Source organism: Cebidichthys violaceus, unplaced genomic scaffold, assembly GCF_023349555.1.
Source record: "Cebidichthys violaceus isolate CVI_PGR_0920_01 unplaced genomic scaffold, fCebVio1.0.p SCAF_99, whole genome shotgun sequence".
NCBI lineage: Eukaryota > Metazoa > Chordata > Actinopteri > Perciformes > Stichaeidae > Cebidichthys > Cebidichthys violaceus.
The window spans coordinates 329,879-343,561 of record NW_027176985.1 but is presented as its reverse complement, the minus strand read 5'-3'; the positions used below and the strand labels follow the sequence as shown (position 1 = coordinate 343,561).

The 13,683-nt window shown below is 42.2% G+C and overlaps 1 protein-coding gene across 6 annotated transcripts in view; it reads left to right on the top strand.

The window, feature by feature from the left end:
* The window catches only part of sema4d (sema domain, immunoglobulin domain (Ig), transmembrane domain (TM) and short cytoplasmic domain, (semaphorin) 4D), a 38,526-nt gene extending 32,760 nt beyond the window's left edge, over positions 1–5,766 (top strand). For 4 of the 6 annotated variants that reach the window (XM_068704705.1, XM_068704707.1, XM_068704703.1 and 1 more), the window contains one exon: positions 121–2,191. In XM_068704705.1, coding sequence (XP_068560806.1) covers positions 121–1,130 — 1,010 coding nt within the window. In that variant the 3' untranslated portion in view covers positions 1,131–2,191. Of the gene's footprint in view, positions 1–120; positions 2,192–2,260; positions 2,495–3,611; positions 3,825–4,030; positions 4,123–5,060 lie in introns of those variants that run through there. The other 2 variants (XM_068704704.1, XM_068704708.1) reach the window with 2 other exon arrangements.
* Positions 5,767–13,683: the final 7,917 nt, after the last annotated feature.

The window sequence follows — 13,683 nt, the reverse complement described above, 5'->3', positions numbered from 1 at the left end:
ATCAAATCTCACAATTCTAGACGTCCTAAATGTTGTGTGATTGTCCTCTATTGCACCTTAAACACTAAACCTCTCTCTGGGCCCAAAAGTCATTACTTTCTCTTTGTTTTTATCCGTCAGCATCAAGTCTGTCTCTGAAGGACTACCGTCGTGTGACAGTGAAACCGGGCAGCTCTGCTGAGCTGCCGTGCCTGGGACACTCCAACCTAGCCCAGGTGATGTGGAAATCCAACGGCTCTGCCCTCACCGAGGCCTCTCGCTTCCACCTCATAGGCGAGAACAGCCTCCTCATTTACAGCGTGGCTCCAGAGGATCAAGGTCACTACGAGTGCTGGTCAGTGGAATGGGCCCCGGCTGCTGGGAAGAACTTCAGCCGCCTCCTGGCCGGGTACGTCCTCACTCTGGATCTCCCGCCCGGAGCGCCACACCAGGCAGGCCACGTTTCCACCACCCTCGGCAGCCAGGAGACGCCGAGCTCACACGCCGCTGAAGGTAATGGTAAGACAGAGAGAGCCCTACTAACGTCGGCCCTTGCCCCTCCCAGCTTCACAGCCACAGTCCACTTCACCCCCCCACCCCAAACTGACTCATCACTAACCCTGCCGCCCAGCAGCACAATCAAGTTCCAGCCAAAGCAGCATCTTCCCCCGAGCTCCAACGCTCCGCGCCCAGACAGCCGGGACCCAGCGGCTGAGTATTTGCAGCACAACAACAGCACCGCACTCCTCTTCCTCTTCCTCCTGTTTTTCCTCCTCTTTCTGGCCGCGCTGGCGTACAACTGCTACATGCAGTATCTTCCGGCGCCCTGCCTGCGGCTGCGAGCCGCCCTGTTGGGCACTCACAAGAGTGCCCATCAGCCCGAGTATCGGGCCTGTGAGGCGGGTCTGATGGAATCATCTGCGACCGACAAAATTAACATGACGGAGCAACCGACGCAGAACGGCAGCCAAACCACTCAAAACCTCCGGGCGCTCCGCGACACCGGGTACGAGACCGAGCCGGAGTGCGGCAACGGTCAGATCCCGTCTCAGACTTGTGGAAACGACAGCCCGTCCCAGGAGAAACCCTTTGATGTGGACTGTGAATCTCAGCCCATCCAGTTCGCAGATGCAGATGAACCTTACTGCTAGCCAGAAGCCTCTGCTCTGCTTTTGTTTCTCTCAGCACAGAGACTATTGATAGGGGGGGGGGGGGTCACACTCCTGCTGCATCTTTCCACGACTCACAAATCTAAGTGCTTTCTTCTATATGAAAGTATGTTCAGTGTACAACATCACATGAAGTTTAATCATCACAAGGCGTCAGGCGTCCCACTTTGAGATTTAACTCCTGTCTGGTCAATGGGGTTTATGACGATGAAGCAAAAACTGTGTTCACAGAAGCTGCACCCTCTCAGCTTAGTCCAGCAAGAAAAGCTACTTCTTAAATTCCAAATTGGAAACATTGTTTACCAAATTGGTAAGTTACCTTGATGTTTTCCAAATTGGAGTCATGTTTTTGTTTTTTTTTGTACATCCTGGGGGGAAAATAGTCTCTTGAAGCTTTTGCGTCTTTTTTTTTTTGGAGCGACGTGTAGGCTAATGGACTTGGGTCAACGCTTCGACATTACGGTAATTTCTCAGGGAAGGTTTTCTCAGCACGTTATAGCCTAGCTTTGTGCGGCGTTGCCGTGTGCTTCACCTGGGACGTGGGCCCTAAGTTGACGACCTGCATGATAGAACAATGCTTAAAAAAAAAAATCAAAACCACTGTCTCGTGTAGAGTTGTCTTTGAGTAACAATGTTGAGTTTCTCTGTATTTTATTTTATTTCCTCCCTGTGAAGCCGACATTCCTTCATGGATACAACTCTGATGCCCCTTTGTATTAACCTCTACTAGTCATTTTCCCTCATGGTCTGTTAATGACATAAATATGTTCTATATGACGCGATGCTTGACAATATCAAACATCAGCCCCGGAAACAGTATATACAAAAAATATTTTTTTATTCTTATTTTTAATTAAGCCTTCAGTTTTAGAACATTTTTCAGAGAATTATTATTTAAGAGGAGTCGTGTCTGTGGTAATATCATTTTTTGTCTATTGTTTATGTAGTTGTGATCATCCTCATTTTTTTATTTTATTTATTACAAATTTGTTTTTTTTTTTTTTAAACCCCAGCCCATTAGTCTCCCTCTTGTCTGTGTTGCATGTCACCCCTGTTTAGATTTCCTGTTTTCCTCAATACTCTCTCTTCTCCCATCACTCCCTCCCTCACAGTCTCCTCTCCCGTCGACACTTCATCTTCCCTGTCCTCCTCTGGAAGTAGCACTCCCTCTGCCCTCCCTTCCTCCTCCTCTTCCTCCTCCTCCTCTTCTTCCACCTCTTCCTCCACCAAGCCCCACATTGTGGAGGCCCAGGAGGCAGAGGTGAGACTGTTGCCTCCCCTGCTAAAGGACCAAGCCTGGGGGGTTCACGCCCAGGAGGCCTTCCTGCTCTTCTGCCTGGCGTTGGGTGAGTGGTGTCTGTGACATTGACTCGGCCATTCCTCCACTTTTTAACCCTCCCTTTTTCACTCTTTCTCTTCTCTTTCTGCATGTTGCATGTTACCATTTCCCAAACATAAACTAACCAGGAGTGTGTGTGTGTGTGTGTGTGTGTGTGTGTGTGTGTGTGTGTGTGTGTGTGTGTGTGTGTGTGTGTGTGTGTGTGTGTGTGTGTGTGGTTGTGTGTGGTTGTGTGTTTCTGTGTTTCTGGATCTGTTTATAACAAGCCTGTTCTTTGCTTTGAGGCGTAGTGGAGAACTGTTCATCTCCATTTTAGGTGTCTGGTGAGATACCTTAGTGAATGTTGAAAAAGAGAAGATTCAGTATTGATCTGTCAACCTCAGTGATCTGGTTGTCGGACAATTCTCAATTCTATGTGAATGAAAGGTACAGTTTTATTTATAGTGTTATGTAACAACAGTCTGACGTGAAACCTGTACATTTTTAGAAAAGATCCTTTTTTTTAATCCAGGGTGTTATTGTAGACTCGAATGTCTTACATCTCAATACTTTATCTGGATCATTTTTGTGCCTGTAAACAAGTGTAAATATAGTTGTATATATGGAAAATTACCATTTGAAGATGTACATAAATTTAGGGGATGTTTTGGGACTATTTCTCTTGGTAGGGAGGCTAAATAAATCTTGTCAAATGTTTTCAACACTGGCTTGTTTTGTTACATTTTTTACTTCAGTCATCTTTTTTTAATAAAGAAATGTGGTCTCATTGCTGACAATAAGTGGCTAAAAGATTAGGATTTCATTGCATATGCTGAAAATAAAAACCCCAAAATATCAGTGACAAAATCAAATCTATGAATTCTGTGTAAACTACTTCCAGCTCAGGAAATCTGGCTTCATCAGTGACTAAACCTGTTCAAGATGCACTGAATAGGAGTGCTGAGATCAGGCATACTTTTACACTGCATGTATACACATATATATATATTCAGTCACACTAAACTCGAACCGACACAAACGGACCTACCAAAGGCAAGTATCGCGTACAGTCCAGTCTGTGTGGCGTGTCAGTGTCTCGACCATTCGGGGGAGGGATCAACATGAAGTCCTATTCTGTCCCTCAGGTCCCAGTGATGTCCACATTCACTGGCTAATAAATGGACACAGTCTGGACACCCCCATAATGGAGTACCGCCGGCCGGTGGGCCAGAGGGAGGTACTAGTGAGCAGCTGGCTCCGAGAGGGGCCGCTGATCAAGGACGCCCGTTACCACTGTGTCGCTGAGGCCAGCACAGGAAATGACATGTCCGAGGTGGACCTCCGCCTCACTATTGGAGGTATCCGGACCTGAAGCTTGTATGGCTGTGAGAATGTCCAGTGTGTCTACCTTGACTATATGTATTTTGAGCATTAAAACCGATTCATGTCTCGAAATTGTGACTTATATTGTGAGTAATCCATATAGCGAGGTAATGGTGTGCCTGGGATTGGTTGCAGCAATGCCACTGCCATTGTTTCCATAAAAGGCGTTATTATTTGACAGATGAGGAGAGCATTCCATCCAGGGATTTGAACCAGTGGAGAAGTGCACTCACAGAGCATGAGCGACTGCTCAAAAGATGGGCGAAGGCCTGGGTAGGTCTATCATGCATGCGAGTGTGTTTTCTCCCAACGTCATGCTGGTTATTGTGCATTTGCCCGGGTCAGCTTGCATCATGTGCATCCGTTTTAATCCGCCCTGCATGTTTGGCTTTAGGCAAGCAGTTTGAGCTCTGTTTTTTTTTGTTTTTTTTTCTCAGCACTAGAAAAGTGCAAAGTCCAGATTCATTGGGGCAAATAATTAGGAACACGAAGCTAAAGCCAGCTGAGTCATAGTCCATGAAATAAAGTGTTTTACTATTCTGCAAATAAACTTTATTCTACTTCTTTTTCTGAATGAATCGAAAAAATGCAAACTTATTTCACTAAATTACTAACTATTCCTGCCGTTTTTTGGTTAACTACTTTTAGCCATCACATTTAACTCTATTACACTTAAACACATGTTCTGTTCCACATGATCCATTAACCCCATTCAGCTAACCGTGTTCTTGATAACAAAAACATTTTTGTGTTCCTTTAAAAGGATTACTACTGGGGTCTTCCAAATATAGATGCACAAATCTTGTGACTTTTTTTAATTGAATTTCTTATTGGGAGCAAGTCATTAAGTCTCTTTATAGGACTCAGTCTCCATCATTAAGGTAGTAATGTTCCATCACCCAGCTGTACCTGTAACAAACAACTTTCAAGACTCAGATCCAGTCTGTTGGTTTAGTTTGAATGAAGATGTGCTCCTTGCATTCATCTAGTTTGACCGGAAAAACATGCAAGCTCTCTCAAAGCACGTTTCCGAATGTTAAACTTAAGTCTGTAATTCAGACAGAATTATAATTTGACTGCTGAAGCTGGAGATGTGGCCAGTGATTCAGAGGTCTACAACCAGACTAGCTGAACATCTGTTATCAACATTTTTACCATTTTCTTTTTACATCCTCATCTTTTACAGTACAACTCTGTGTTTCCCTCCACAGGAAAGCTGTGACGGCCACTGAGCTCTGTGAAGACGACATGAGCTTCACTTGCGTTGGCTGAATGCGGTTGTGAACACGGTCCTCACTCAGCCCAGGTGGACCACACCTTTGACACCGAGGCACACAGTGTCGCTTCTTACGTAGGAGTTTGATGGAGAATTCACGACACCTACCTGGCTGTGATGATGGTGTTGGGACTCCTTCCCAAGCTGGCAAGGAGATGAAGGTCTTTGGATGTTTGGGCTGCCTCACCGAATATGCATTTCTTTCTATTTTTATTGATAAAAATGAACATCAGTGCTTGTATGCAACAAACTGACGGTGCATGGGGAGCACTGATCTATATTTGTAAGTGATGCAGCATCTGTGGCCTGTAAAATAGTTTGGTTTATTTGACAAAGGTGTGTTGGGCATTTCTTTCTTCTTTTTTTCCTTCCAGAGAGTCAAAGACTGAACTTATTCACTGGATTTTGATTGCAGGAATTGAGAAGTTTATGGTGGGAAGTAGGGTTCTTTTCAACCACAGTGTATCTCTGGTATTTGACACCAAGCACGCTTTCATCATCAGATAAAAAACCAAGCATCCAAAAAATCCGTCCTTAACATTGGTTGAATTGTGGCGGTCTGTGCCTTACTGATGTTCTGTCTGCAGTTTCTGTTCACAATAAAAATGTGGCTACCCATTTGCCTCTGAAGCAAAAATAAATTAAGTTTGTTTTATCCATCGCTTATATTGACTTTAACATCAATGCATCACGTTTGCCCTGTTTGAATGAAGCATGTTTATCACTTTTTATGTCAGATGACCGATTAAATATTCACAGACCTCATTCACCCATATATAAACACGTTCTATGCTGAGTGGCACGGTGACACGTCAGCCTTTTCCACAGGAACACGTTCTACCATCTGAATTATTAACCGACCGACCGCTGTGCATTTCTCCTTGGAAGCCAGTTATGACATTTTCAGAGGTTAAAATATAATCCTTGACTGAAAGCACATTTTCTTTCTAGATGTAGGTTGTAGACCTTACCTGACGTTTATGCCTCACAGATTTATAAACAAAGGGGGCATGTGATATTGTATTCTTAATAAACTAGGGATGATCAGAAGAAATGTTACACTTTAAATGTTCAGTACAAGACATTTGATGTGTAACAAAAAAATGCAACTGAGAAATAAATGTTTATATGCAAAGTTTGTGTAGCTCTGTGATGCTTTTATATTTTTCATGGGGCCATCTTCCACAACTGGAGTCATATCGCCCTCATGTGACCAAGTTGAGGAGCACAGGCAAAAAAGGAAAAACAAACATGGAGATAGTCAGTTGTTTATCAAATACATTTTGTTTATTATAGGCATAGTCTGATACTGGTTTAATAACCTCTAAACTAAATACAATAACAAAAACCATAGTCATGTAGACTATTCAGTAATCAAAGAAAAGCAGCATGACTCTTTAATACTAATTGCATCAGCCCAACACGCTAATTCTGGCATGAAGTCACAAGACTTCCTACTGAATGTATGAAATCACTGTTGTGAACCTGTAAACTAAAGCAAACACTTAACATATCATCAGACATAAATCAGAAATAGAAATAATGTGGAGATTATTTTAACAAGTTGATCATTAAACAGACTAGACCCAAGATATTTATACAAACAAAGCTGCTCGGCTGAGAAGATACAGCTAATGCAAAAGAAAGGAAGTATTCACTGGATACTGAAATCACAGGAGGAATCTTTCTCTTTATGATGAGTGACAGTGAGATCATGTCAGTGCTTTGAGTATGAATTCACAGACACATGGTACAGATAACAATGTGTGTTTATTCATTTCTGAAGTTATCATGATGACCAGTTTGACATTTCTTTCTATTTTTGGCACTAGGTGAGGCAGCTGCTTCTGGAACATTGTTTGAGAACAAACCAATGCATTTTGCAAGCAGAGTTATGACATTAAAAACCTGGTTTGTGTATCATGTAGGCCAGTGAAGCCATCCTTGGAACATATTTAACTATTTCCAGTCAGAGTCAGCATGTTCTGAGGTTTGTACACTATTAATGCCAGACCTTGAAAATTACAAAGCAAAAGAAAGATGAGAAAATCAAGACTGACCTGTGTCTCATTTCTCATTTTCTGTATTCATGCAGTTAATTAGTCTATTAGGTATAGCAGGACAGGCTGCAGCACTGCATGTCAATATAGTCATATATTTTGTGACGATTATCACGTTCAGATGTGCTTAAATATTGCAGAAAATATAAATTGTCACAGATTTGTAGAGATCACAAGGTTACAAAGTCTTTTCTGAGTACATGGCCTCTGTTGTCCCGTGTCAGTATTGTGTGCAGCAGTGCCCTGAGGGCTTTTCTCCACTTATGATTCCATTCCAAGAAAATACAACATAATTGAGTTAATATCCCATTTGTAGTTCCCGAGACTAATAATCAAATTTGCAACTATAACCAATTTGTTCTGGACATCTCAGCGCATGAATCAAACATGTTTGTGCGGGTCGTTTTGCAGTAGCAGTCTCCTGCAGGTTCTGCACCGCCTTGTAATCACGACAATGGAGAACAGGTGACACTTGTTTACTTCCGGGTTCAGCTGCTCTGTACTCCGTTGAGCAAGGTAAGCGCCGGGCACGTGTTGCTCGTAGATGTTACGTTATCTCCGGCACGTTTTGCAGACGCAGTTTGCGGACGGGTGAACTGTTGCTAACTGTTGTTAGTTAGCGGCTTTAAGGTTTGCCGTCTTTCAGAAGTAGCCGCCTGGTTTCCTCATTGACTTTATGTCGACCTATACGTTTTTAATATGTACTTTGGCCCGTTAAGGAGGCGCTCCATTCGCTCTGCTGTTACACAGACATATTTAATTTTGTCTTTAATTCATTGTTTACATTTACTTACAGTTTAGTTAAAGAGCAAGCACTGACAGCAATTTAGACATAAACAGTATGCTGGAACAATACCATATAAAGACACAGTTATGTTTTCCTCATGAAACTTTGTGTTATGTGTGTATTGCATTGCTCCAGTATTGATTGCCTCCATTTGACATGGTTTACAAACAATCGTATATTCACAGCAGTTGTCATTTTACCTGTCTGGATAGTATATTTGGTTGTAGGGTAAAGTATACAAAAGTGACAATAAGTGATGTGTAGATTGCTTATAGTCAAAGGCTCTAATTGATGATTTAGGTAATTTGACATTTACAATAATAAACCCATCTTTTTCTTTCATGTATTTCATTGTTGGTGCATTACTATCTAACAGGAGTGCCTCAACTTAGATTATTATATGGATATTGATTCAAAAATGATTTTGTACCTACAGCAGTCACTATGCTCAATACTAAATCTGTCATCCTCATTCCATGTTTGTTTTACAATAAAACTAAATGTTTCTTTGTTAATATTTGTGTTGCTGTAGAGGGTCACCAGCCTACATGAAAAATATCTTGATATGTATCTACTTTCATCTCAACCTTGATCCTGCCTTTATTGATACAACAAACCTGTGTGTGTGTGTGTGTGTGTGTGTGTGTGTGTGTGTGTGTGTCTCTCTCTCAGGTGGCTGTGACATTTTCAGTGGGGTCAGAGGTCGGCCTTCAGAGCAGCATTGACTTCAGTCAGCTGGGGAAACCTTTCCTAATGGACACAGTGGATCTGGGTGAAAATCAGCTTTGTACATTTGTGCTCACTTCTCTTCTTTCAGTTTTCATTTTCACTTTTCTTTACCTCCTGATTTTTCTTTTCCAGTTCATGCTCCTTTCAAATGACAACTTTTGACAATTTCATTTTTGTTCGGGATGTATTTAGCGGTAAATGACAGCTGTTCAAAATACCAAAAATCCAGTCATCTCATACCTTAAAGAATGCAAATTAGTTTTTACTTAATATATTACATCAAATTGTAATTTAACTTAAATGGATTGCATGAATGGCGTATACTGTAAGGTTACTGTGTCTCTAGGGCTACAGACACAAACATATGATCCTCTTCTGCTACATCTGCTGCTTTTTAAATGAACCATTCAAAGAAAGCTCAAATGATGCCCCAGACGTGCTTATGAAAATGAGCTCTCAAGGCTACATATTGTCCACACAGGAAATTCTTACACCACGCGGGTCTCTTCAAGTAGGCTATCAATATTGTTTCCCTTTGCTATTCATTTTATGTTACGCTGAACAGACTCGTATTATGGATTTAGGGCAAGAAAAATGACACTCGGTTCCATTCAGGTTCAACACAATGGTAACCAAATGTTGAGTAACTTTGCATTTGTATTTTTCATCAAATATAAAGGTGTCCCTGGCCCACATAATATGAATAGACATGCTATATATGGGGTCAACCGTTTTGTTGCCATCATTGCATAACTTAGTAATAAAAGTGTTAGTGGGCTGTAACTCACAGTAGAACATGTAGATGGCTTTTGGAACACTGCAGTGTTGAAGTAATAAAGCAAACCAGTGGCAGCCAATGGATGTCATGGACAAATATTTTCTCCACAATGTTATTTCATTCAAAACCAAGCTTCCACGCTAATCATTTGCAGTTTTATTTTATTAACTTTAGTATAAAACTGGCTAGCTGTCATAAAACATATATTGGTTTTGTGAGTGGAAACCAAAGAGGGAGATTTTAAATCGTATCGCTTTTTCTGCAGTTCCCATCTCTTATCATGCAGAAAACTATGAAAATGTACATGGACACAAAAAAAAGTCTGATTTAAGTTTTATGTATATTCTATATATTTAGATTTTTTACCCATACTAGCAGACGGCTGAAGGGATGGCAATGTCAGTTGGTCGGTTGGTCCACCAGGCTAAAGCGTCTCGGATGGATTTTGTACAGATATTAATGTGAGAGAACAGCCTCTATCAGCGTAAACAGAGTGATAACATTACATTACATTACAGTCGTTTAGCAGATGCTTTTATCCAAAGCGACTTACAATTCAGTATCTATCTACACACCGTAGACGCAGCTATGGGAGCAATTTTGGGGTTAAGTGTCTTGCTCAACGACACATTGACATGAGACTAGTGGAGCAGGAGCCGGGGATTGAACCGCCGACCCTCTGATTGAAAGGCGGCCCTGCTCTCCACTTAGACACGGTCACCCAATGCTTTTGGTAAGCTTTATCAAAAGCATTGCTTCCGTGATTGTAGACTGTTTATCATTTCAACTTTTGGGACTGGTTGTCTACATGCTGAGGACTAATGCCCAACAGTCTTCCAGGTCTAGTTTGGCACGAGTGATTTTAGACCTATGGTGTGAAATAGGCTGCTGCAGTTGAAGAAGTGAAATCTTGTGTTTGGGAGAATTTGGGTCAGTCAAGAAAATGAGTATCAGATGGCCTCAAAGAAAATATCTAATTTCAAATATATTTGACAGGGCAATAACATGAAATGCTGTAATTATGTAATTTGCCTTTAACTTAACAATATGCTAATAAGTCTGTTGCCATCTGTACCATGTGTTCATAATTCATTGTGAATGTTAAGTCATCATGAGCCAAATCGAGAGCTTTTCATTGCTTCCGGTGAATAGTGGACTTTTTGATAATAACCAAAAAATGGTCTGATTTTACCAGTTGCTTGTGTCTGCCCTTTCTGTAACACTGGTTATTTTGCTTCTAGCTAGTCTGAAAATAACTCCTGCTTTTTTGAATGTTTTTGGTAACCTGGCAACAGTAGTCAAGTGGAGAAGTGTCTGCTGCTTTCCTTGCCAATGAATGCTCTTTTCCTCTGTCTCCCCTTTCCCATTCACTCTTAATGCATGTCTGATTGAGATGAAAACCTGATGATAAATCACATGTTCCATTGAAAAAGAACATTATGTTCCTTCTTCTTATAAGTAGTTATTCTTACGACTATTACATTTGGGTGAATATAAGGATAACTTATGTATTTTGTGAATGTTCTAAGTTAATATGAAACATATATGAAATGACCCACTTACCTGTGGGTGGTTAAAATGTTACAAGAATATCATTATCTTATTTGTTATTAGACGCTCTGTGACCTGGCCACAGATTGACCCTCTCATAAACCACAGGACGTTACGCTGTGGCCTATGCAGACTACTGCACAGGAAATGCCCCCAGTGACCAGTCGTCTAGCAGCAGCAGGTGTTCTAGATATTCCCACCTTTTTCTTTTCAACTGAGCTGACCCTTCTGTTTCTCTCCACAGTGGCAGGGAAACTGTGTTTAAGCCTTCAGTGCCTCAGGATCTCTGAACACCAGTTCACTGAACACTACCATGTCTACATAGTATACTCTGAAAAAGGCTAGCAATATATCCGCACCCTGTTTCATGGGTATTGAGAGGACTTTTCTCACCTCCTCTTTTAGACAATAGTGCAATAGTGTAAGAGAATCAAAGTTTTAGGGTATTATATATGTGAATAACAGTGTATACAAATTATTATAAATTAAGACTGACCTACAGCCGCTAGCTTATCTAAAGTACTGAATGCTGATGTTTAGCAGATCATTTGTACCATGTTAATTAATTTGCTAATTAGCCTTAACCATAAAGTAAAGCTGAGGCTGTTGCGAATGTCATTAGTTTTGTAGGTAAACATTTCATGGGAATCCTTTTGAGTTATTGTTGAGATATTTAAAAGACAAAAATGTTGACCTGCTGGTGGCGCTAGAGGAAAGTCAGCAGGATTCATCCTGAGCTTTCGTTAGCCCCACCACCTTACTGTTGCTACGTCTGCCGAATGTTTCAATCTTGTCATTCAAATGAACCACTCAAAAATTCAAATGATTAGTCCTACATTTCAGACGGGTAGAGAAAAGCAGGCTTCTTATATCTAGTCAGTGATTATCGATTGTATCCGCTGTAGCTAATAACCGTTAGCTCCATATACACGGTTATATGGCATGATCAATAGAAATTATTTGACTGAATAAATAGTAGTGCTAATTTTATTTTTGGCGATGGTGATATATCAAAAAGGAATAGTGGAAATGAATACCAGCAAATTAAAGTTCAATTAAACTATGATTAAACTAAGTGGGGGCGTGGAATGTCACCTCGCTGATGGGGAAGCCAGCGGAGCTGGTGCAGGAGGTGGAGCGGTACCAACTGGATATAGTTGGGCTCACCTCCACACATTGCACTTGTTCTGGAACCAAACTCCAGAGAGAGCCTGGACTCTAGCCTTTTCTGGAGTTGCCCAGGTTGAGAGGCTCAGGGTGAAGGTGGGTATACTCACGAGCCTTCAGCTGAGCGCCGCTGTGTTGGAGTTTTCCTCGGGAAAGTCGCCTCTTGGAAGTCTCTGACTGTTGTTTGTACTTATGCAAAGAACAGCAGCTCAGAGTAACCAGCTTTCTTAGAGTCTCTGGGTGGTGCAGGGGGGACTCTTTAGTTTAGCTGGGGGACTTCAACGCTCACATGGGCAACGATGGAGAAATGTGATGGAGAAACGATTGGGGGTGATTTGAACCCAAATAGTGCCTTGTTGTTGGATTTATGCGTTATTCATGGATTGACCATAATAAACACCATGTTCAAGCATAGGGCAGTTCATAAGTGTACTTGGTATCAGAACACCCTAAGACAAAGATCGATGATCGACTTTGTGGTCGTATCATCAGATCTTCGGCCATGTTTCTTGGATACTTGGGTGAAGAGAGGAGCCGAGCAGTCAACTGATCAACACCTGGTGGTGAGTTGGAGGTGAGACCCTGGCAAGTCTGTTGGGTCATGGGAGTTTGCCCATCCAGTCTACATGTGTTTTGTGGACTGCAGGAATATGGGATACCGGGGTCATTGCTATGAGCCATCTGATCCTTGTATAACCAAAGTGAGAGCTGTGTCTGTATACTCTGCACAAAATCAAGCGCGTATCCAGTGGGTGTTGGCCTTTGCCAGGGTTGTCCCTTGTCTCCTGTTTGGGATTTTCATGGACAGGATTTAAGGGCACAGCCAAGGAGTGGAGAGTGTCCGGTTTGGGGACCTCAGTGGCCTGTGCTCAATTGCAAATGATGTGGTTCTGTTGGCTCTTTCACACACTGGAGCGGTTTGCAGTCACGTGTGAAACGATCGGGATGAGAGTCAGTACCTCCAAGTCTGAGGTCAGCCTGCACCCTACAGGTTTGGAGTAAGTCACTGTCTCAAGCGAGGGAGTTAAAGTATCTCGGAGTCTTGTTCACGAGTGAGGGTAAAATGGAGCGTGAGATGGACAGGCGGTTCAGTGCAGCACCACCAGTGATGGGGACGTTGTACTGGACCGTTGTGGTGAAGAGGGCAATTTACAGGTCCATCTACGTTCCAACCCTCAGCTATGGTCATGAGCTTTGAGTGAGATCCTGGATACAAGCATACATCCGGAGGGAACTCAGGGTAGAGCCACTGCACCTTCGCACCAAAAGGGACCAGCTGAGGTGGTTCTGGCATCTGATCCAGATGCCTCCTGGAAGCCTCCCTTTTAGGTGGTTTTGGGTACATTTAACTGGTAGTAGGCCTCGAGGTAGCCCCATAACTAGCGGAAGGGATTATATACAGTATCAGAGCTGGATAGCATTGCTGGGGAGAGGGATATCTAGAATACCCTCCTAAGCCTGCTGCCCCGCGACCCAGCCCCAGATA